This window comes from Toxorhynchites rutilus, chromosome 2 (genome assembly GCF_029784135.1).
Source record: "Toxorhynchites rutilus septentrionalis strain SRP chromosome 2, ASM2978413v1, whole genome shotgun sequence".
NCBI classification, from domain to species: domain Eukaryota; kingdom Metazoa; phylum Arthropoda; class Insecta; order Diptera; family Culicidae; genus Toxorhynchites; species Toxorhynchites rutilus.
In genome coordinates, this window is record NC_073745.1 from 205774742 (window position 1) to 205799044 (window position 24303).

Sequence of the window (24303 nt, forward strand, 5' to 3'; positions counted from 1 at the left end):
ACCGATACGATTGATATGCAAATCATCAAAATACATTCTCAAAAACGTTTCCTTCGTCGTCTACCTAGTTTAAATCAGTGACGTTGGTTGGAAAATAGTCCCCATTATGCTTGAACGAAATAAAAAAATGCATACGTTGTATTGGGTGATAGAAAAACATATTATTTCCCAAAATCAGAGACAAACATCACTTTCCCAGAACTAAGTGGAGAGTAGAATGCAATACTAAATGTACGATTCCAGTAGTGTGAATTCAGAATTCCGAGATCAATCGAAGTACTGCGTGTGTGGTCGTCGATTCAGCACGGAAAATCCATCTCATTTTACCATAAGTAATGTATCAAATAAATTTCATCAACAGGTGCTGGAAAAATGTCTCCACATGCTGCCCCAGGCCGATCGCTCGGCCATGCTAAACGCAAACGTAATTGATTTGCAGTGGATAGTGGAGCGAAACAGTGGTGTTTGGACAGTGGGCCACATAGAGGACTCGACCAAAGCGTCAACCCTTACCCTGTGCCACTCGCAGTCCAGCGGGCAGGTGTACGATCCGTGGAGTGTTTGCTTGTTTGGATTCATGGAGCGCCAACACGTCCTGCAGCATTGTCCCTCGGCGACGGCCCAGGCGTGGCCTATTTGCTATCAGCGTGTGACCAGTTTATTTAACGTGATTGATCCAACGTAAGTGGGTAGATTTTCGATGCAAAACAGTGGGATAGATATGGATGATGTTTTCCAATCATTTGAATTTGTTGTTTTTGTTTTTTCTTTGTACAGACCGGTGAGTGATAACCGCGCTTCGCTGCTGCGTAGTTCGGCCCCACCCAAAAAACCACCATCGGAGGCCCAGCGTGACTCTCTGGCACACTTGTGGAAAAATCAGGTGGCTTTAGCGATGCGCTTGGTTCCGCAAATGCCGAGTGTGGCCGTTCGCTGTGCTTCGCCTGATCTCAGTCTTAGGTGAGTTGAAATGATTTTATTGCGATGAACGAGACATATTTTATAAACGTTCGTGATTTCTCGTTATAATTCTTCATTTGCTTTTAGGTTTTTGACTTAATTTTTGTTATGTGTGTTTAGAATTAAACTATTATATTGCGTAATGTTTAACATATAGCTCATGTCTGAAACACAATCGTTGATCAATGTTCGGAGCTTCACCCAATGTGATAACCTAGCTTATTTGTAGTACACGATAATGTATTAGATAACTCACAATTTATTAGAAATTTCATCTGTAGTTTTTATCTGTTTTAAGAAAGAATAATATGGCGGTTGCAACTTTAAAACAATAGCATGTCATCTGTTGACACGAATAATTTCTGATTGTAAATACGAAACCGGTGTAAATCCCGAAACCGTTCGTTCTTAAAATTGTTGTTAAATTGATCTAGATTGACTTCTGTGGAGACGTTTACTCATTGTTAACACTACACCATCAAAGGTAAGAGAAAGGAAAAGAGTGAAAGAGAAAGGGAAATAATTATATAGAAAATGTAAAATAGTGAGAGGAAAAGGTAAAGAGAGAGAGAAAGGGAACAGTGTGAAAGTGGAAGGGAAAGAGGAAGAGAGAGAGTGAGAGATAAAGGGAAAGAGTGAGAGAGAATAAAGGAAAGAGTATGAGGGAGAATAAAGGAAACAGAGAGAAACAAAAGATAAAGAACGAGGAAAAGTGTGAGAGAGAAAGAGAATGGAAAAGAGTGGGATAGAAAAAGGGAAAGAGTAAGAAATAGAAAGGGAAAGAATGAGAAAGAAATAGAAAGAATGAGAGAGAGAAAGGGAAAGAGGGAGAAAGAGGAAAATAAAAAGTGAGGGGGAAAGGGAAAGAGTGAGAGAAAGAAAATGGAAAATCCCAAAACCATTTGTCCTTAAATTTGTTGTTGAATTCTTCTATATTAACTTCTGTGGAGACGTTTATTCATTGTTAATACTACACCATCAAAGTGATACGTTAGCCTTGGGGATTCTTGCTGCCACACAAAGTTAATATATATACGACATTCACATCCGTTGTGAACAAATTAACATTATAAAATCTATGAAAGAGAGAAAGGGAAAGAGAGACAGAAAGGAGGAAGAAAGAGAGAGAAAAAGAAAAAGTGAGAGAGAAAAGGGGAATTGAGAGAGAAAGGGAAAGAATGAGAAAGAAAAAGAGTGAGAGAGAGAAAGGCAAAGAGTGAGAAAGAGAAAAAGGAAGAGTGAAAGAAAGAAAGATAAAAAGAGAGAAAGGGAAAAGTGAGAAAGAGGAAGGGAAAGAGAGAGAGAGAAAGGGAAAAAGTGATAGAGAGAAAGGGAAAGAGAAAGATAGAGAAAAGGAAAAAGTGAGAAAGAGTGAAAGAGAAAGGGAAAGAGTAAGAGAGAGAAAGAGAAATAGAGATAAATGGAAAAAAGAGAGAGCAAGAAAGAAGGGAAAAGTGATAAAGAGGAAAGGAATGAGTGAGAGAGAATGGAATAAGTGAGAGAGAGAATGGGAAAGAGTGAGAGAGTGAGTGAGAGGGGAAGGGAAAGAGTGTGATAGAGAGAGAGAGAAATAAAAAGAGTGAGAGAGAAAAAGAATGAGAGAGAGCGGGACACAAAGAAAGAAATAGAAATAGAGAAAAGATAAAGATAGAGAGAGAGAGTTAGATAAATGGAGAGAAAGTGAAATGGTGAGAAAGTGAAGTGGAGACAAAGTGAAACGAAGATACAATGAAATGGAGGGAAAATGAAATACAGGGTGGGCCATTTAAAGTGGAAGGATTTGTTTTTGCAATAGCAAAGTAAAGAAGTGGAATTTAAAATTTTTTTTTTGAAATTCATTTATTTTGGTCCAAGGAGATTTGTTCTAACTACTTTTTGATTATGATATCTCGTAAATGACCGCCTCTGGCCTTGACCGCAAACTGTGCCCTTTTTCGGCATTTTCCATCACTTTGCCCAATGTTTCGGCCGATATGGCAGCAATTTCTTGTCGGATATTGTCTTTCAGCGCAGCCAGGGTCCTTGGTTTACCAGTGTATACCTTGGATTTTAAATATCCCCATAAAAAAAAGTCAGGAGGCGTCAAATCAGGTGATCTCGGTGGCCAGTCATAATCGCCGTTTTTCGATATTAATCTTCCGGGGAACATTTCGCGCAATAATTTGGTCGTGGCAGCCGCTGTATGGCATGTAGCGCCGTCCTGATGGAACCAGTAATTGTCCAATTCATTTTCACGAACAAATGGCAATAAAAAATCGGTTATCATTGTCCGATAACGCTCCCCATTCACGGTTACCGTTGCTCCATTTTCGTTTTCAAAGAAGTACGGGCCGATGACTTTATCGGCATAAATGCCACACAGTAACTTTTTGGTCGTAAAGAGGTTGCGTTTCGATGAATTTAGGGTTTTTCAGTAGCATAAAACCGACAATTTTGTTTATTCACTCCTCCATTCAAGTTGAAATGCGCCTCATCAGACATTATGATTTTTTGCCAAAAGCCACGTTCATTTTTGGTCATTTCGATGGTCCATTTCGCAAAATCAAGTCGACGTGGTAAGTCAGATGGGTTAAGTTGTTGAGCCATTTGAATTTTATACGGAAACATTTTCAAATCAACACGAATTATGCGTCAAAGAGTGGTTCGAGCGATGCCTAACTCTTGCGAACGATGGCGACCTGATGTCGATGGAGTCTCTGCAACACTGGCTCGAACGGCATCAATATTCTCGTCGAAACGTCTTGGTCGTTGTCTGGACAGATGACTGGCATTACCAACACTACCAGACGATATAAATTTGGCATATAATCGACGTATAGTGTTGTCTCCAGGCGATGTTTTAACTTTATTTTTATTTTTCCACGCACGTTTAGTTAACACAATTGAGAAGTTATTTTGAATGTACAGCTGAACAATTTCAGCGCGTTGTTTAGGTGTGTATTGTTCCATGGTTAAAATTGTACTGAAATGACGCTTCCAACGCGGTATGACATTTGTTAATCTGACATCTCTGTCAAAAGTTATGGGGTTGCCAGATGCTTCCACTTTAAATGGCCCACCCTGTAGAAAGAAAGGAGATTGGCGCTTTCGTAGCGCTTTTAGGCGCTTTCTTTGAAATGATGGGTATTTTATAGAGGTTTCGAATTTTAAGTTGGCTGTACTTTTTGATATTTCATTGATATGATAGCAGTCATTCCTGTTTTGTGGTTAATTTAATTTGCCATCCTATCGTGAGTGTGAAATTATGCGGATTATCAAGAAAATGATGGTCCAGTTCGAGAAACGTGGTTTTTCGTCAATTTTATGAATTATTTTTTTATGAATCGTTTGCACGTCAACCTCACTTTATCGGATAACACGCACACACGTTTGAGATGTAATACAGGGCGTCACGACACTTGGGTCGGGCACCCATTTATTGAAAAAAAAAAAATATACCGGCCATAGCGTAGCAATAAATGGTGATCGCTACAGCCATGATGATCGACTATTTCATATCATTATACTTTTGATGTGGAAGAGCTCGTTTCAACAAGATAGTGCAATATGCCTTTGCCTTTTTATGCATTGATTTTTGCCGAAATGTGCCAGAATGATTTTTTGAAAAAAAAAAGTTTCAATTCTGGTAATGGTTCCGGATTTTGAGGCTATGTAGCTATGTCAGTCTACATTGATAAGGTGCAGACGAGTAATGCATCAATCGTCTGCACACTACATTTACCACGTTTAACATTATAATGTCAAGTTCGTCAACTTTCTACAAAACGTTCTGAGAGTTTTGTATAATGCAGTTAATAATTTACACAGGTACTCTATGAGCTTCTTATTGTCAGTCTATTACGTAATTTGATAACATGCCAAGCACGATCAATTATAGCTGTCTAAACATTATCTAGTGATAATCTAATCAAATATACCATCATTGTTAGCTAACAAGCGTAAACGTTATTGATCACATTGTTCAGGTTGTACATACACTTTAATTGAGTGGACTTCATAATTCATACAATCAGCATCAGTACATCTTGTATAGCATTGTTAACGTTTTGGGCGCTTGTTGGTTTCGGTTCGCTTCAGAAATATTTTCTGTTGAAATTGATTTAGATATTTAAAAAAAATAACTTTGATTCTCTTTTTCTTTTATTTATACCGCGCCAAACTGATACGAATTCGGGGGTCAATTGCGAACTAAACATCAACACAAATCCTTCTTCTACCAAAAACAAAACAAAAAACTATTACTACCTATAATCTACTCTACTACTACTACAATAACCGCTACTACTACCACTACTACTATTACCGCAACTATCACCACCACTACCGATACCAAGTCTGCATGACCAGTCAGATTCCCGTTCGCTGTCCGATTCGTTGGATAACATTCCGTCATCCGTGTTTGGACCAGAAGGGATTGTAACACGTTTCACCTTACCTCTATCCTATGGCCGCAAAGATGCCAGACATAAGAGACAAGGGTAAAGTTCAAAAAAGTAGATGAATTGTATTTACTATTAAGTTCTCATGTTTAGTTCCATTATTTCGAGTCTCATTTGATTCCATATCTTCAGTTTCGTTCGAGCGATTTTAGTTCATGAAGTAGTGTCACAAGCGCGTGCTCTCCCATTTCCATACCGACGGATTGCTCATTTTCAACGCATTGTAGGCTTCAATCTCTATGAGAAAAAAAAAACAAACGCTCTTCGCCCATCTGTTTTTTAATTTTTGGCGTGCATTATGTGCACGTGCAACCCTTTCATCCATCATCAGAATGTAGATTAGAAATTTATAGGTATATAGTTTATGTTATGTGTCTGAATTTTCGTTATATCAATAGCCGAAAACATGTTATGACTATTGTATTCTAGAATTCCAAACATCTATCACAGGTTGAATTAAATGTAGCATGGAACGTTCCTGTCATCATGGACCAAAAATGAATGGCTGTATCCGTGATATACCCGCATAGTTGGCGTAGGATTACGTTACGATAGTTGTTGCATGTTGATTTTGAATATCTTTGAACAGGATACGCCGATGTAACAGTCGACCACATGTTAGAGAAATGCCTTGTGGTCTACTCGAATTTATGTGAAATTAGTAGCTTCTATTTCAATCCTATTTGAACATATTTACAAATAACTATGGGAAATTCTATCGTTATCTATACTACAATAAAAGCCTGGGTAATTGGTGAAAAAACTCGTATATCCTCCATGAAATATCTGATATGGTTTCCTCGATGATACGTTGCATCGAGCAAGATGTAACATCATTTAACTCCTTGGTTTCAAGTTTAAAGCCTTTATAAAATAAACAAAGAAAGTTTCGATTTTGAGTTTGAGTTTGAGTTTTATTTTAGACAGCGATCGGCCAACACCATGTGTTAAAGTTGAGAGCTAATTTGGAAATGCTATATGATATATTTTTTTCTCTATTATAGTGACTTTTAACACATTCCGGCTGGTTCGTAACTTTAACTTCCATTTTTGGAAGAATGTCGGGAGTGAGAATTGAACTCGTGATCTCTGCGTGAGAGGTATGGATGTTACCACTACGCCAGATCGCCTCCACGATACTGTATGCTATGCCGATCACTCTCGCCGTTCAGTGGAAGCATTCTGCGCAATGAAATACGCGTTTGTTGAACACAGAAAGGGACTTTGTGCTGGAATTTGTTGGCTGTTTATCTCTTCTGGTTTGAGAGTCAATGCTTATGTCACGTTGCATCGGAATGAGAATTATAAATTGACCGCTGTGTGGTTACAATTTTTAGAAGCATTCGTTTGCGATTCGCCAATCATTCAGCTAGAAAACATGTGGCGCCGGCTTCGAGGGTATACAAATGGCCTTTCTCAAGGCTGGGAGATGAGAGTCTATGTTCTGTTTTCTAAATTTTGCTTTTTCAAAGCAAAATTATTTTTTTTTTTTAGAATTTTTCAGTTCATTCGCCTCTAGAATGAACTGAAAAATTCTATGATTCAAATCAACATCATCATCACCACCAAAACATCCCTGTTCAAGTACAAAGATTCAATGAAATAAACGCAAAAGAAGAAAAAGCCAAAACGAAGTGAGAAGGAACTGAGAAAATGTGTACAAATAAAATAAAAGTTCGTCAGAATCCAACGAAAAACAAATCCAACAACACCAACCCCAGCCCAGAAGCCATTATCCAACAACACCTTCGACAGCACCAATGTTAATATCCAGCAACATCAACGTCAATGGTTCTTTTCAGAACTACAAAATTTTCATAAAGAGTTAGTTTTTCGAGAGAGTCAATTCATTTTCCGGGTAGACTACTTCATGCACAATTCACATTATCATTTGACAATCTTTTTCTTTTAAAAAAAGGATAATTCAAAATAAGACAAGATTTGTTCTGGAAAACAGGTTGCTATGAGCCAGCATGTATTACGTCGAACAAGTGAAATTTTTTGGAAATGTTTAGGTTATTACATCAATTACATCAATACAATAGAAGCAATGATTGTAACGTTATGAAGACATGTATTGTATATGTATTTTTGAGCTCCATTTGTTCTGCATAAAAATATTTGTTTTGGTAAGCTCTCAAAGTTGTCCAAATACTCATGACAAATTTGAAATATAAAAATTTGAGCAAAAAAATCTTTTTTTCATGGTGGCCCTAAGCGCTAAATAGATTATAATGGAAAATAGAAAAACATTTTGTTCTACACAGTTGATTAAAATGACTAGGACTACATAGTTGTCGAACTATTTTTACCTCTATCTAAAATACGATAGTTAGATTTTTAATTTCACCTAAAGTTTTGGTCACCCTATTTTTGATAATCCTAGAGCTTGAGCTTGGGTAGACTTCGTAGTAACTCTCCGTGATGACCTGAACCAGCGAAATTGCACAAAGAACACACGCATGGGAGTAGCAAATCATTCTCATTATACAAGTTTCGGTGATTCGAACTTTAAATAGTCAATAACGACGTCGGCCACGCTGTCATATGTTCCTCCTATAAAATGAGCTAACGTTTTCGTGCTTCAGCCTTTGTTTATTTACCTTCTTTACCGAACCGTAATTGAAATAAATGTTGTAGTTTGTGTAATTTGTATTTTTCAGTTGTTTTAATGAAAGAAAAACGTTCAAATAATATAATTATATCGTTCAGAATAATAAACACCTAACATTTGGTGAGAAGTAAAATTGAATTATAAATAAGTTTATATATGTTTAGAAGTCAATAATACTGAAATTTCAGTATTTGCCAAAATGACAGTTGGACCCTTATGATTTGAAACGCTAGCATTAATTTATGTAGTTAATTTTTATAATATTATTGAATACGATTATTTTTACCTTCAATACAATCCTTTCTCTATGTAGTGGATTATCATAAGAAAAGTAGCACTTTCCCCCTATTGATTATTGATTATCTCTTTTGACGTTTCTATTGGATTCTTTTTGACAACCAATTTGACAACCGCATGACCCAGTTCTCAACTATTCGGCGGAACGAGATTTCCAAAAAAATATTATTCTGATCTGAGACGATCACTGAGAAAATTCTTTTAAACACTCTTGAACTGTTCATTTTTATTCATCACTCGTTGAAAAAGTTGTTTGTTGAAAAAACTTTTTCCTTGTAAAAGTACCCATCTTCCAATGTATGGAAAACTTGTTGGAAAAAATACTTTTTTGAGAAAAATGAATTTTAATTTTTCAAATTTTTTCCAGGGAAATTTCAATTATTTTTTTAGTATTCTTCATGAAAATTTTTAACAATTTATCAGATTTCATCCTTTGACCATAATTTTGTAGGTATTATATTTTTTTTGTAAAAAATGAAGAATTTTTTTTTGTCTTATTTTTTTGAATATTTCAAGTAAGCAGAGTTACTTAAAAGACCCATGTGTTTACACCCACAATGTTCCACTGTTGTCTGAGATGGTGCTGCCAACGGCCAGTCGAGTTGGCATGAAATTCGTCAACTAACTCCTAAAACGGTTCATAGACGTGACTATCAGCAAACTTTCTAGACTCTATCTCCGCAAATAATCCGGTAGACCAGACCTCAATCCACGGGATGGCACTCGCATTGCTTTTATACTTTGGCTTGTTGTAACAAGTTACATCGGGCAGAGCTTAAATTGTAATATATCCTATCTCCACATTGCCCGTTAATTCGTGTCAGTTCTTGTTCACTGCGTTTTAAGTGATCGATTCGGTTGCTGCATGGGTAGGTATGTACAGAAATGCATACAACAAATGTATGGGAAATTTGGCTCGGATATTCTACTTTTCGCCAGTTGAAACCATTTACGGACTAAGGAATCGTAATGTAGCATGTCAAGCAAATATCAGACAAATTCCGATTCGATTGGTATGCAAATCATCAAAATCTGAAAGCAAAAAAAAATAGTTAATAACTTTAAAATTACAGTGTCTTTCAAATTGAACGCTCACGCAAAAAAACCGAATAGCTCCTCCTTATTTTTTTTTTTCAAGATATACAATTTATAAGAACGTGTATTTTTAGTGAATTCGTATTACTCGAGCAACCGAAGCCTTAACCCTTTCGCTACGAGCGTCGACGTCGATAGACGATATCAGTGTGATACTGCACATCGATCATACTAGCACGGTATGCATACCCTGACGATCACGTCAACGTCAACGACAAAATAGATACGGAATGAGTTATGACAAAACAAAGGAAAGCATAAAAAGAGATACAGGAACACCTATACAGAGAAGGAACATACGAAAAGCGTAGCAGAAAAGAAGGTGAAAAAGATTAACAGAGAAATGGAGAAAGAGAATGAAAAAGACGGGAATATTTTATTTCCATAAAAACGGAAAAAAGGAGCGAAGATGAGTTTCATTTTCTGGAAAACCAACATTTTCTCTGTCCGTCGATTGCAATGATAAATCTGTTCAATTTCGCCGAGATACTGTTGTCCTCTGGGATTCGAATAGGTATAGTAATGTTCGAAATCCGGACGCTTTAGCGCTTACGATAATAACTTCAACTACTACAAAATATTGACATATCATAGCATGAAAAATTGACGTTCCTATAGAATTTGCAGGCCTTCATCTAAGTTATGAATGACAGAATTCCACAAAATCATGGTATATTTGTTCAAAATTTGAAATTTATTTCAGTCCGGACACTTTTTTAATCATGATTTGAAATCCGGACGCTTTTGCTTTTAATTCCGGACACGCGGTTTCTTTGCATTTCTTTGAGAGAAATTATTTATTAACTAGCTGACCCGGCAAATTTCGTCCCGCCCAAAATTTGTTTTTTGTTATTGTTATTTTGTTCGAATACCTTCAAACATTCACGTTCTCTAACTAAGCGCAAGTTCATGAGTCTAATCGCAGAATTGTTCATTGGTTGATCTTCTAATCGACCCCGTTCAATTTACCTTTTACTTAAAAAATCCTAGCACTTCTACCAAAACTCATCACTATAATATCACATTATTTTCGGACACAATTCTCGTTCAAGATTTTTCAACCACCTGCAAATAACATATTTCTCCGTTACATGGAATAAATGCTTGATACAGAAAATGTGATATAATAAAGACAGGCCCCTCCCCTCTTCTCCTCTTAGGGGGAGATGGAGGAGTGTCTCTTCACCATAGAAACGTTTCGTGACCCCTAAAATCTTCACATGCCAAATTTGGCTCCATTTGCTTGAGTAGTTTTCGAGTTATGCAGAAATTTGTTTTGCATTTGTATGACAGCCCACCCTAAGAGAGGGAGGAGGAGTGTCGAACCACCATAGAAACATTTATTGCATCTTAAAACCTCCACATGCCAAATTTAGTTCCGTTTGCTTGATTAGTTCTTGAATTATGCGGAAATGTATGCTTCATTTGTATGGCAGCCCCCCTCCCCCCCTCAGAGAGACGGGAGGAGTGTCTATTCGCCATAGAAGCGATTTGTGTCCCCTAAAACCTTCGCATGCCAAATTTGGTATTTTTTTGATTAGTTTTCGAGTCATGCAGAAATTTGTCTTTCATTTGTATGGCAGCTCCCCCTTAGAGAGGGGGGTGAAGTGTCTTACCACCGTGAAAACATTTATTGTGCCCTAAAAGCTCCATATACCTAATTTGGTTTCGTTTGCTTGATTAATTCTCGAGTAATGCAGAAATTTGTGTTTCATTTGTATGGCAGCCCTCCCCCCTTAGAGAGAGGGGTGGAGTATCTAACCACCATAGAATCATTTACTGCAGCCTAAAACCCCCATATGCCGAATTTCGTTTCATTTGCTTGATTAAATCTCGAGTAATGCAGAAATTTGTGTTTCTTTCGTATGGCAGCCCCCCCCCCCTAAGAGAAAGGGGGCTAACCACCACAGAATCATTCATTGCACCCTAAAACCTCCTGATGCCTAATTCGGTTGCATTTGCTTGATTAATTCTCGAGTAATGTAGGAATTTATGTTTCATTTGTATGGTAGCCCCCCCCCCTAGAGAGGGGAGAGGGGTCTCAAACTATCATGAAAGCCTTCCCCAGCCCCAAAAACCCCTACATACCAATTTTCATGTCGATCGATTCAGTAGTTTCCGAGTCCATAAGAATCAGACAGACAGACAGACAGAAATCCATTTTTATTTATATAGATTATTGTAGAACTTATTAGCGGATGCGTCATAAGTAGCGGGACTAAATGGAAACACGTTTGATACAAAAGCTTTTCATTAATTCAATTATTTATTGTATTTTCACAAGATGGCGCCATCTATATATTTTTCCAAAATCCTATCAATATGGGTTTCAAATGAAAGGGCTTGAGAACACAGTTATTTATGAAAAATATAAATCCAAGATGGCGGCTGCTACAAAATGGCGGATTACATATTTTCTCAAAATCTCATCAATATGGGTATCAAACGAAAGAGATCGACTAGTAGAACACGGTTATTTACGAAAAATGCAAATCCAAAATATTAAAGAAATTGTTGAACGGTTTTATTGTAGAGAAATATACTAATGATTATTGATGAAACGTATAGTAGTTTGGCCGGATACCGGATACCGGATATCCGGCAAGCTTCGAGGCCGGATGTTTGGCTCTATATTTACGAATAGGAAACTGGTTGAAACTGCATGTGTGCATATAAAGGATTACAATTTAGACACAAATAAACACATTTTTACAAAAAAAAAAAAAAATTGACGGTGATTGAATTTTCGTTTCGAATGAAATTCCCTTAATAAAGTATCACGTTTTTATATTATAGTGACTTTCAAAACTTTTGGCTGGTTCGTACCGAGTTTCCTGCAAAGAAACTTCAATAATTTTTTTTCTGTGACAGTGACTTTATGGTGAAGTGCATTAGGCTTCTTTAGGGATTTGGCGAAATAACAAAAAATACAAGTTCTGGCCTCTCCTGTATATCCGTGGTAATTTCGCATGTTGTTGCATAAAAAAATATGCGGATAAGGATGAGGCAGCACATAGTACATCGATCTTACCTCACGCGAGAGGATCTTCAAACGCTGGATTGGGAAGTCATTTCAATCACTTATGGGAAGATTCAAATTACCAAATTTCAACCTTTTTGGGCCCGAGGTTCAGCTCAAACTATTAGGAGTTCTTGAAACGGAATAGTCCGGTAGAGAATCTTATTAGAATCTTGTGAGATTTTCAGATCATTTATTAGCATTTCAGTAATTAAACCTTATTTATGTATGAACTATGTTAATGAGCTTGCAAAGTCCTCCCTACACTGGGGGGCCCGTGATATATCTTGTTAGAATGATACGTCTCTTCCCGTTGTTGGTTAAACTTCAACTCTTTTATTGAATTCAATCTTTACATTTGTACCCTACGCTTGGGCGGTGGCTACGTGACCCTTTTTGCGGTACTCAGCATAATCGCCGTCGCCCGGTCATCGCTCGGGTGGCGTGACTATGATTATGCTGAGTATAGTGTTTATGTTAACTTATCGCGCTGCGCGCTTCCATTTAAGCGACGTATCCACCACACGCCCTATTTAATAATATTTAAAAATTATGCCATAGTTTTGATTTTTAAATCTAATATAAAGTTATTATAATTGGTTGTATAATTTTGTATGGAAAATGCTTTACAATTGATTTTGGATTTTTATTTATGTGATCATCGCATAGCATACGCATAGTCAGCACATGCAGTTCGTCACCCATCGAACGATATAAAATGTTTATAGAGTAATGCTTACCCAGCATAAACATTCCACCGCACATGAGCGCTTGAACGTAACATGACACTGACCCAACGTCGGCTACCGGCGTCGGTTTTGTTATGATTTATCTTATGTTAATGAGAAATTATTGATTTATTTTCTAATATCCGGTATGCGGCCGGCACAGTTACCGGATATCCGTTTCATCTCTACTAATGACACACATAATGTACTAAAAACTGAACAATAAAATAAGTAAAAAACATTTTTTAAGATCAACGGTTTCATTGTGATCAAACATAATAATAATACAGATGATGTACTAAAAGCTAGTAAATCATTAGGCAAGTAGCAGTTAGTAGTTATCACATCCCCTTCTTCATTAATCTAGGGCATTGATGAGACCAAAAAATTGTGGGGCATGTAATGAAACAACTAACTGTAGATAATGGAAATTTGACGTGGCTCATTTTGGATTTGTATTTTTTTATAAATAACTGTGTTCTAATAGTCAAGCCCTTTCATTTGATACCCATATTGTGCAGTTTTGAAAAAAATATATATGGCGCCATTCTGTGATGGCGGCCATTTTGGATTTTCATTTCTCATAAATAACTGTGTTTTACTGGTCAATCCCTTTCGTTTGATATCCATATTGATGGAGTTCTGAAAAAATATGTAATCCACCATTTGTAGCGACCGCCATCTTGGATTTACATTTTTCATCAATAATTGTATTCTACTAGTCAAGCCCTTTCATTTGATATTCATAAGGTTCGGAAAAAAACATATTTCATAACGGGTCATATAATCGACCCCGTCTTGTATACTGAAGAGTTTTGCGGTTTCCCGGATTGAAAATCTTTGCTCCACACTCCATACTCCATACTAAGGCTTCTAACCAGAGATACCAACCTTCCTGATTTGTCAGGATTTCCCAGACTTTTTGGGACGTTCCCTGATATCCTGATAAACCCTTAATTTTCCCTGATTTTTCAGAGATGATCCTGATTTCTCTAGATTTTTTATCAGAATGAAAATTATACGTAAAAACTGGAATTCCTGTCAACGTTTTCCTGTTTGAAAAGGGGAACTGTCATAATAGTTCTCCGGTCCGCACATGTATAATACTTACATTCAATTGAATTCTCCTGATATAAAGCTGTACCTAACTTTTTTTTATTAATATGTATGATCGTAGCGAATCGACTGAACAAGCTTTCCCAGAGTAAAAATCTCGAATTATTTAAAATACGCTCAAATTTTCGGGGCTTTTCAAAATAGTGCTTAATAATTGAATTAAACCAAAATTTCTTAAGTTTGAGGCCCCACATTACCTTGTACAAATATCCGCAAAGTTCTTAATGAAGGAATACGTTTCAGAGTGTAATTCTACTCAAGGGAAACATTTTGAATTCAAAGTCAGTGTGATAAGATTTGCATTTGCTCGTCAGATAGAAAGTACTTCAGCGGTGAAACTATAGTAATTATATCTTTTATCGAAACAATTAATTCAAGATTTATTCCAAAGTATGGGCGAAATTCTGAATATGGATTTCTCTGCAATTAACTGTAGGGATGCTGTATGTTATTGGGGAAAAAAATAAACGACCAAAAGATACTTTAGATATTTTTTTCAAAATACTCTCGATGGCAAAAACTTCAACTCTATGGCAGGCAAAAAATAGGATAATTGAACATTTTCAGGAAGGATACAATTTTTAAGCTGCATGAGAGATGGACAAAGAATGTAGAACAAAATTAAAAGAATGTAGAATCTATATTAATAAAAATAATTTGGTGTCCGTTCCTCACGATTTAAACCGAGAATGGGGCAACGGATTTGAAAACCAGTATCAGGTCTGATGCGTCTTAGTCTTAGACAGAAAAATAATTTCTGGGGAACGTAAATGTTCGAAGTTATTTAAATCAAAATATCAAACGTGGGCGCGACGAAATTCATCGGGTCAGCTAGTATAGAATCAAATTGAATATATGTAAGTCTGTCTATAAAAGTTATGCTTTTGTTTTCCTAAAAAAACGGCACGAACTTTCTAGACAACTCAATATGAACCTTCCTGATTTTTATTTTCATTCTTCCTGATTTTTGAAAATTATAGTTGGCAACCCTGCTTCTAACATACCATTATGCAACTCCTTCAGTGACAAATTTAATCGTCAACTTTTGATCCGTCCGGATTTAAAATCTTTTTTCTGAATGTGCTTTTTATTCCGGACATGGGTTTAGGAAATTCCCATTGATTTTTGATTTTTGACATTTTTTTTTGTTAACAGCTAGGTACTATGTTTGGCACTAAACTAAATTGACACAATAGTAACTATTAGTCACATTTATTCAACATGCAAAAAATGTCATGGTTTTGGTATGAAATTGATTGTAATGAAAAAGTGTCCGGATTAAAAAGCGTCCGGGTTCAAAAGCATTACTGTATATCTGTCGTTTTGGAACCGATGATGTTGTGAATTCGTGTTCAATATAGGATTGGACGATCTTGGATCAATAGTAAGAAGATCGTTCTTTTTTCTCAGATTTTCGATTTCATGGATCGATTCTTTGTACTCCAAAAAATCGCAAAAAATAAAACAAATTGGTGGTTTTCTGAAAATTTTCGATTTTTCCTGCCTTTGATCGCATTGATCTATGGGCAAAGACGGATACAATGAAATAAAACCGACTCAAATTGGACGATTCCTCCCTCGAGTTTTGCGCTTAGCAACACATTTGACAGTTCACTATTCTTATAGAAGATACGTACGTTACACAATATCATGATGGGAACTTTGGATTACATCCATGTTTTGGTTGTTTTTTTCACCAAAGAAACATCTCCGAACACTGGTACACGCGTATCTTAGAACTTACGAAGGAGCTCAGAAACTACATGATTTTATAAGAGTTTTGTGTCAGACAGATGCTTTAGTGTTTCATGTTGTATAACTTAGCCACCAGTACGTAAAAAAAATAAACACGTGCTTCTAACCGAAGCCTCTTCTCTAATGAAGAGTTGGCTAATGATGGCCATCCATTGATTCAATTTATTGTTGTTTTTCCACTCATAGTTTACTTACGTTATTTACTCTTCGTGACAAAGCTACAAAACATTGTACAGTTGAAAAACAGCAATACAATGTTTTGTAGCATTTAAACATCACTGTATCTACTTCGGAAATAGCTTTGTAATATTTCCCAAAGTTGATCAAGCGTAAATCGATCCATTTGGTACTATGGAAATATAAAACAAAATACAAAATATAAAAAAAAATACTTTCAAAGTTGTTCATAAATATTTACAACATAATAAATTTTTATTTTATGCTGTCGAACTGCGTACCTCACATTTACCGGGTGTGCTATTTGTGATATATTTCATTGATGGACAAAAAATGCCTCATAATTCGAATGAATTACTCCATGCCAGCAATGTACGCGAAATAGCGGAATTTCCATCGTTGGTTTACACATCATATTTTTTCACGTTTTGCTATGTGAATTGTTGTTTTCAGACTCCAGTATACACACATTTCAATAATTTCCGACCACATAAACCAGACTATGAAACATGTTATCACCTCATTCCGCTTCTTTGCAAGTTAATCCTTTGAGTGCGATTCGTACATCCAACTCATCCCCGCTGAACATTTTTGCTTACGCGCCATTTTCAGTTCCTCGCCGGATTCTCTATCGGCCGACCGGAGCGACAAGTCCAGTGGTAACACAGCTTCCCCGGTGGCACTGTACAAACTGGTAATACCATTGTTACGGTGCGAAGTAGCTGATATACGTGATGCCGCTGTGAACGCGCTTGGAATGATCAACCATGATGCCCTCAAGTAAGATTAACCATTGTGCGAGAGAACCCTTCTTTCGCTGACGCGCTCCCTTAATTGTATATTTTTTCCATAAACAAACAGAGATTTAATGGAGGAACTCGTAGTATACATCCGGGAGGCGATAGATCGTAAACAGGAAAATATGCGTAGGAGGAGACGACGGGACGCACTGCGGCTCCAGCTGGTTCGGGTGTTAGAAAAAATAGTCGAAAACGGAACGTTTGGCATCAGTCCGTTCGTGCTGGAACGTGAGACCATGTCCCTCCATCCGACTTTTGTTGAGTATATTGACGGGGCTCGATTGTATCTGGAGGCGGAAACGGACAAAGATAACAGCAGCATGCGTGAGGTGAAAACTCATTTCTGTGATTTCATTCGCAAAATGATTAAAAACTTTTCGCTGGAATCCTGTGTCACGTTGCTATCGCGTGAGTTGAAGCGAAATCTGGTGAATTTATTTGCCTGCTGGAGTGGATCTTATGCAGCGTCATTCGGTGCCACTAGTGGGATAAATAGCAGTGCAAGTCATCATGCAGTCAACATAAGCACTAGTAGTAGCGTTTCGTCTGACGAGGAAAAGTTGCAGTTTAGTGCGTTACAGGTAGGCTTACAAGGGGAAAGCGTATATGGGTTCTGATGTAATCGTTTTGCGGAACAATGCATGAGATTTTCAATTGCTACGATGTACATTTATAGCAATATGCCTTTCTGATGATGCATAAGTAGTTTGAATGCGCTTCCAATAAACGTCCATGATGCGTCAGTTTGCGACAAAGCCGTAATCATTACGAGAAGCGAGCTGATTTTGTATGTCTTCCGCGATGCACACTTAGTGATATATTTCAAAGAAGCCGCCATTTCGAAGCGGTGCAATTCCAAATGAAATCGTTCAAAAAATGCAGATTTTAAAAACATGTATTTTTGATTCGAATGAAAGTTTTATTCCGTTTGGGTTGGAGGAAATATGAGTTTTCCACAGCAAATGGGAATTTTTTGACTCAAGCGTAACTTTTGAAAAGGGCGTATCGATTTTAGTAGGAGAAATCTTTGATAATTTATATCTCAAAAACTATGAGTCGTACCGAAATAGTGTATTAGAAAGAGTTATAGAGTATTGATGTCCAAACATGAAAAAATATACATTGAGAAAAAAAATTAGTACTCTTTTTTTATTTAAAAAAATACTTTAATTTGCAATATCCAAAATACATATTTTTGATTTTAAAAAAAAAAAAATCATATAGAATAGAAGTCATGTAGAAAATTTTAAAAAATGGGTCCAAGCTGGTAAAACTATTTTTGACGAACTTTGTGGAACATCGAATTTTTATGAATTTCCGAAACTTCGAATTTTTGTATGTTAACAATCATTTTTAGCCACAAATTATGATTTCTGATGTGATTTAAAACAAAAAAGCTCATTATAAATCTCCTTCTAAATGTAGCCATTCTTGAGATATTTTACGTATATGTTTAATTTATTGTCATTTTTATAGTAAATATTCCCTTTTAATATGTTTGTCGTGGTATACCGTCATGTTCATGACATTTTATGAATTTGCTTATAATTTCCAACAACTTTTCCAAATACATCATTATGGTAAAAATATATGTTTAGGAGTTACGTTGAAAAACATTTGAAGACATGTGGGTTAACACAAAACGTAGCGATATTAAAAAATCTTTTTGACGTAGGACTACGTCTAACCGGAAGATATAGGGGGTGAAATGGAAATCTAGGCACTGAACAAGTAGGAAAAAATGCAAGATTTGGAACGCTTATAACTCGAGCATTTCTCAATAGATCGCAAAGGTTTTTGCATCAATTGATAGGAAATATATCTACGCATCTATCATAACGAATAACATTTCATTTTTCTTGAGATAAATAATTGAATAATTGTCAAATATCAAGCATTGTCAAAAAGCACTATGTGCCCATTTTTGATTGGTCCATTTTGTGCTCCTCATATCGTACCGACCAAAACGGGCAACCAGAGCAGCAGCGAAATAGAATGAAGCACGATTGGAAAGGAAAAAGAAAAAATGAACGAAACATTGGTCGCAGTCTCACACATGCGTAATTCTCGAGCCAGCCAGTCAGCTTAAAAATCCCCGCTCCGCTGCCGTAACGATCATTCTTTGTGTGGACACCGACTGGACAACATCGCTGGACGAGCTGGACGGCGAGGGATCGAGTGCCTTTCTCAAGGCAAGAGGGCGGAGGTGGTAGCGCTGGAGTAGAGTAGAGTAGAGTTTTCAAAGGGCCTTTCTCAAGGCTAGAGACGAATGAACTGCAAAAGTTTAAAGTCTCTATAATACAATACCTTCCTTCCTTCCGTAACGATCATTCTCATTCAAACCGTACACCACATCGGTTCGCATCACAACACATCAACAAACCAACCCAAGCAGCCATGTCTGGACATGGTAAAGGAGGAAAAGTGAAGGGAAAGGCAAAATCCCGCTCGAACCGTGTTGATCTGGAGTTCCCCGCAAGGGTAGCTAGGCCGAGCGCGTTAGTACCAGTGCACCAGTCCACCTAGCCGGCGTTATATAGTTTCGGCCGCCGAAGTGATCGAGTTAGCTGGCAAAGCTGCTCGCGACGATAAGAAAACCCGCATTCGGAACAGAACACATTCGGTTCGGTGGACATCAAGACAACAGGCAGTTGCAGCGAGTGGCGAGTGGCAAACGCAATCGCAAAACGGCATAAGGTAGCAGAAGAAAAAAGTTTGTTCCTTATACAAACTGCTTTGGTGGCAAATCCAGAACAAGGCGGCATCGAGGGCGTTCGAAATGGTTTTTTTCAAAACCACGAGTACTAAATTTTCTAAATTGGAACCATTCCATAAAACAAGGCGCTTTTCAGGGCCATTAAACCTTCCAAAAAAGAGTTTAGGAAATACAGTTCAATGCTTTCTAAAACATTATCCAAAATAATAATAAAACACAAATTGATTTTTTCATAATTTGTTTGCCAGGATATGATGAGTATGTGAATTTGGCAGTTGTTCTGAGCTTATTGATTTTCACCAATTCTTAAATTGAGTATAAAACACGCGGACCCCAAAAAAATATCTTATTTTCTTTCAAACCGTAAACCCGTGTGTGGTTGTACGGCATCGGCATCGTGGACGTAACAAAGGAGGACAAGTTAAGGGAAAGGCAAAGTCTCACTCGAACCGTGCAGATCTCCAGTTCCCTGTTGGCCGCATTCACTGATTGCTCCGCAAGGGTAACTAGGCCGAACGGATTGGTGCCGGAGCACCAGTATACCTAACAGCGATTATAGAGTTTCGGCCGTCGGAGTGCTCGAGTTGGCTTGCAAAGCTGCTCATGACAATCAGAAAACACGCATCAAGAACAGAGCAGCTTCGGTTCGGCGCTCATCAAGGCAACAATTAGTTTCAGTGAGTGGCAAAGTCGCATTAAATGTAATTTACTGAACAATATGTCACAAGCTGGATGGGAAGAAATTTTCCAACTGTGAAAGCTGTGGCGAGTGGCAAACGCAATAGCTAAACAGGAAGGTTTAACCGAACAAGATGGGAATATCAAGTGCTAACAAAAACACAACACCAAAGGTTCTTTTGAGAACCATCAACATATTCATAAAGAGTAAACAGTAAACTAATCCATTTTTCAGGTAGATAGGTAGGTATTCACGTAGGAGAAGAAAATAAAACAATATATTTAAAATATATATTTAACAAAAGCTTTGTATAGTCCTACGTCACTCCGGTTATGTCCCCGACATTACCCACCCGTCTTTTTTCATCTTAATACAAACTTTAAACATATTATTCGTGTTACACAATCAAAACACGAACAGTAGAATTGAAATCCCAACAACAAGTACACCTTGTTGATTCAACCGGACGTTATGGGTACAAATATAATTAACTTGTTTACGTTATGCCTAGATTATATCTGAAGTCAGGTATCTCTAAGTTACCTCTGTATAGGTATATAAAGTCAGGTATCTTTAAGCTACCTCTGTACAGGTATATAAAGTCAGGTACCTTTAAGGTACCTCTATAATGTATATAAAGTTACTCATATTCAAACATCGTTCATCAGTCGAACAATCTTCCTTATAGAGTGTATAACAGTATACCACAACGGACTACAACAAATGTTTTTCATGTTGTAGACCGTTTCCGAAAAACGGTAAGAAATGTTCATCTGAAAAGCGTTTCTTAACCGTGTCAATGATTGAGAAACTTAAGTCAATGGGATGCAATATCCTTTTAGATACATCTTCAAAAATTGGCGGATCATGTCGTTTATCTGAATACTCTTCCAAACCAAAGCAATGTAATACTGAGGTGCAGATCAGTACAGCAGTAGGAAATACTTTAGAAGAAGTACCATCATTAGTTTCAGTCGTTTCAGCATCTTCGCAAGATTCCCAAAACAACAATATACCAGAGTATTCTCGAGCGTACAACATTGAGCTATTCAACAAGGGAATCGCCGGTATTAACGTTTCACCAATAATGACGAAAAGACTTGGACAGGCTAGTTACCCCGAACAAAAATTCAAAGAAATTTCTAAAGGTATTAAAAGAAATATATTTTCCTTTTCACATGACGAAGACGAAGAGTCGAACTTTAAACAAAAGGCGAAAGAGTTTGATGAGATAATCAGCTCAAAGAGTAATTTGAACACACAGTGAAAATAAGATCAGAAATAGTTAGAATTTTAACAGTTTTGCCTAAGTCTTGGTCCGTGCAAAAAAGTGGAAAAAGAATTTGGCGTTAATAAATATATGGCAATTCAATCCAAAAAACTGGCAAATGAAAAAGGTGTATTGTCGACACCACATAGCAAATATGGACCAAGTTTAAATCAAGATGTTAAAAATCATGTTTCGGAATTTTATAATGACGACAATATCAGTCGATCATTACCTGGAGAAAGAGACTATGTTTCTGTAGCCAAAGATGGGAAGCGTCAACACATCCAAAAAAGGTTATTAATAACATCATTACGGGAAACTTTCAACAGATTTAAGGAACTTAATCCAAATTGCAAAATTGGATTTAGCTCTTTTGCATCAATGCGTCCGAAGCATTGCAAATTGCTGAGTAGTTCAGGAAATCATAACGTTTCTGTTTGTACATTCCATGAAAATGTAAATCTTATGCTTCATAGTCTCAAAAAATTTTCCTTCGACATTGAATGCAAAGAATATATGGAAAAAATACTATGTAACATATCAAATAGATCAAAATACTGTTACCTTCGTGAATGTAAAAAATGTCCAACAATGGACGAGTTTGGAAACTGGTTTCTAGATGAGCTTCAGGAACGCAATTTAATTGAAATCACTTATGCACAATGGATTTCTACTGATCGATGTGACATAGAAAGTCTTGTGAAACCGGTGGAAGAATTTGTATCGTATTTTTGCGAAAAAATAGAAAAATTACTTACTCATGATTACATATTTCACTTTCCTTAACAATATAAAAGCTAATTTGCAAGAAAATGAGGTTGTTGTGATTTGGGATTTTTCCGAAAATTATTCATTTGTACTTCAAGATGAAGTTCAAAGTCATCACTGAAACAATGATCAAACAACAATCCAACCATTCGTTGTTTATTATAGAGATGAAAAAGGTTCTCTGGCGAATTTAAGCTTTGTAGTTATATCTGAAGTTTTAAGTCATCACACAATAGCTGTGCAAGTATTTATTTCTAAATTGGTAACAACAAATGCAGGTAAAAAGAATAAAATTCATGTCGGATGGTGCTGCATTCCAGTATAAAAATAGGAAAAATTTGGCGAGTTTATGTCAGTTTAAATCGAAATACGGCATTGACGCTGAATGGCATTTTTTCGCAACATCACACGGCAAAGGACCTTGTGATGCAATTGGTGGTACATTAAAACGGATGGCAACAAGAGCTAGTTTAGCTAGGCAGCATGAACATCCGATTACGAGTGCAAAAACGTTATGCAACGTTATGGGCTAGCAAGCGAAAAGAAGACTATCTTACAAAATTGTCATTTTCATATATGTCCCAAGAAGAATATGATCAGGGTGTGGAAGAGTTGGGTAGCATGTATGATAACACCAAACAAATTCCAGGTACCCAAAGGTATCATTCTTTTGTACCTGTATCCGAGAATGAAGTAGCAGCAAAGTTGTACTCTAACGACAATGCAGCAAGTTATCATGATGTGTATAGAAATATAAGAAAATAATGAAAAAAATAAATTATATACAACAAAATTGTTAGTTGATAAAAATAAATGTTGATAAAAAAATAAAGGCTAAAAATTCTAGTATTATTATTAGTATCTCTTAAACTCCGATAAATATAGGAATATTTTGACCAAATTGTAGAGAATTATATTTTTTCCTTTTATAAATGTTGTGTTCTGTTGGCGCAACATGTATAACATGTTAAAAGTTTGTATTAAGATAATAAAACATTTTTTAATATCGCTACGTCTTATATTAACCCACATGTGTTCAAATGTTTTTCATTGTAACTCCTAAACATATATTTTTATCATGATGATGTATTTGGAAAAGTTGTTGGAAGTTATAAGCAAATTCATAAAATTTTATGAACATGACGGTATAACACGACAAACATATTAAAAGGGAATAATTACCATAAAAAGACAATAAATTAGAAATATGTTTCAAAATATCTCGAGAATGGCTGCATTTAGAAGGAAATTTATAATGAGCTTTTTTGTTTTAAATCAAATCAGGAATCATAATTTGTGGCTAAAAATGATTGTTAACATACAAAAATTCGAAGTTTCGAAAAATTAGTAAAAATTCTATGTTCCACAAAGTTCGTCAAACATAGTTTTACCACCTTGGAGCCATTTTTAAAATTTTCTGCATGACTTCTATTTTGTATGAAAAAATAAAAAAAAATAAAAAATATATATTTTGGATATTGCAAATTAAAGTTTTTTTGTAAATAAAAAAAGAGTACTAATTTTTTTTTCAGTGTATATTTTTTTCATGTTTAGACATCAATACGCTATAACTCTTTCTAAGACACTATTTCTGTACGACTCATAGTTTTTGAGATATAAATTATCAAAGATTTCTCCTACTAAAATCGATACGCCCTTTTTAAAAGTTACGCTTGAGTCAAAAAAAACCCAATTGCTGTGGAAAACTCATATTTCCTTCAACCCAAACGGAATACAAACTTTCATTCGAATAAAAAATATTCATGTTTTGTCATTTGTCGATTTCATTTGGAATTGCTCAGCGAAGAATCTTCCAGTACACTTATCCGATCGTCCTGAAATTTAGAACATAGGCTAATTGTTACTGATA

General features: G+C 36.3%; 1 protein-coding gene across 5 annotated transcripts in view; it reads left to right on the forward strand.

The window, feature by feature from the left end:
* LOC129767870 (protein furry) overlaps positions 1-24303 on the forward strand; it is a 248238-nt gene that overhangs the window by 49924 nt on the left and 174011 nt on the right. For 3 of the 5 annotated variants that reach the window (XM_055769115.1, XM_055769116.1, XM_055769118.1), the window contains exons 5-9: positions 362-681; positions 778-960; positions 5295-5438; positions 16813-16980; positions 17062-17581. In XM_055769115.1, the coding sequence (XP_055625090.1) occupies positions 362-681; positions 778-960; positions 5295-5438; positions 16813-16980; positions 17062-17581 (1335 nt within the window). The remainder of the gene's footprint in view (positions 1-361; positions 682-777; positions 961-5294; positions 5439-16812; positions 16981-17061; positions 17582-24303) is intronic. The other 2 variants (XM_055769117.1, XM_055769119.1) reach the window with 1 other exon arrangement.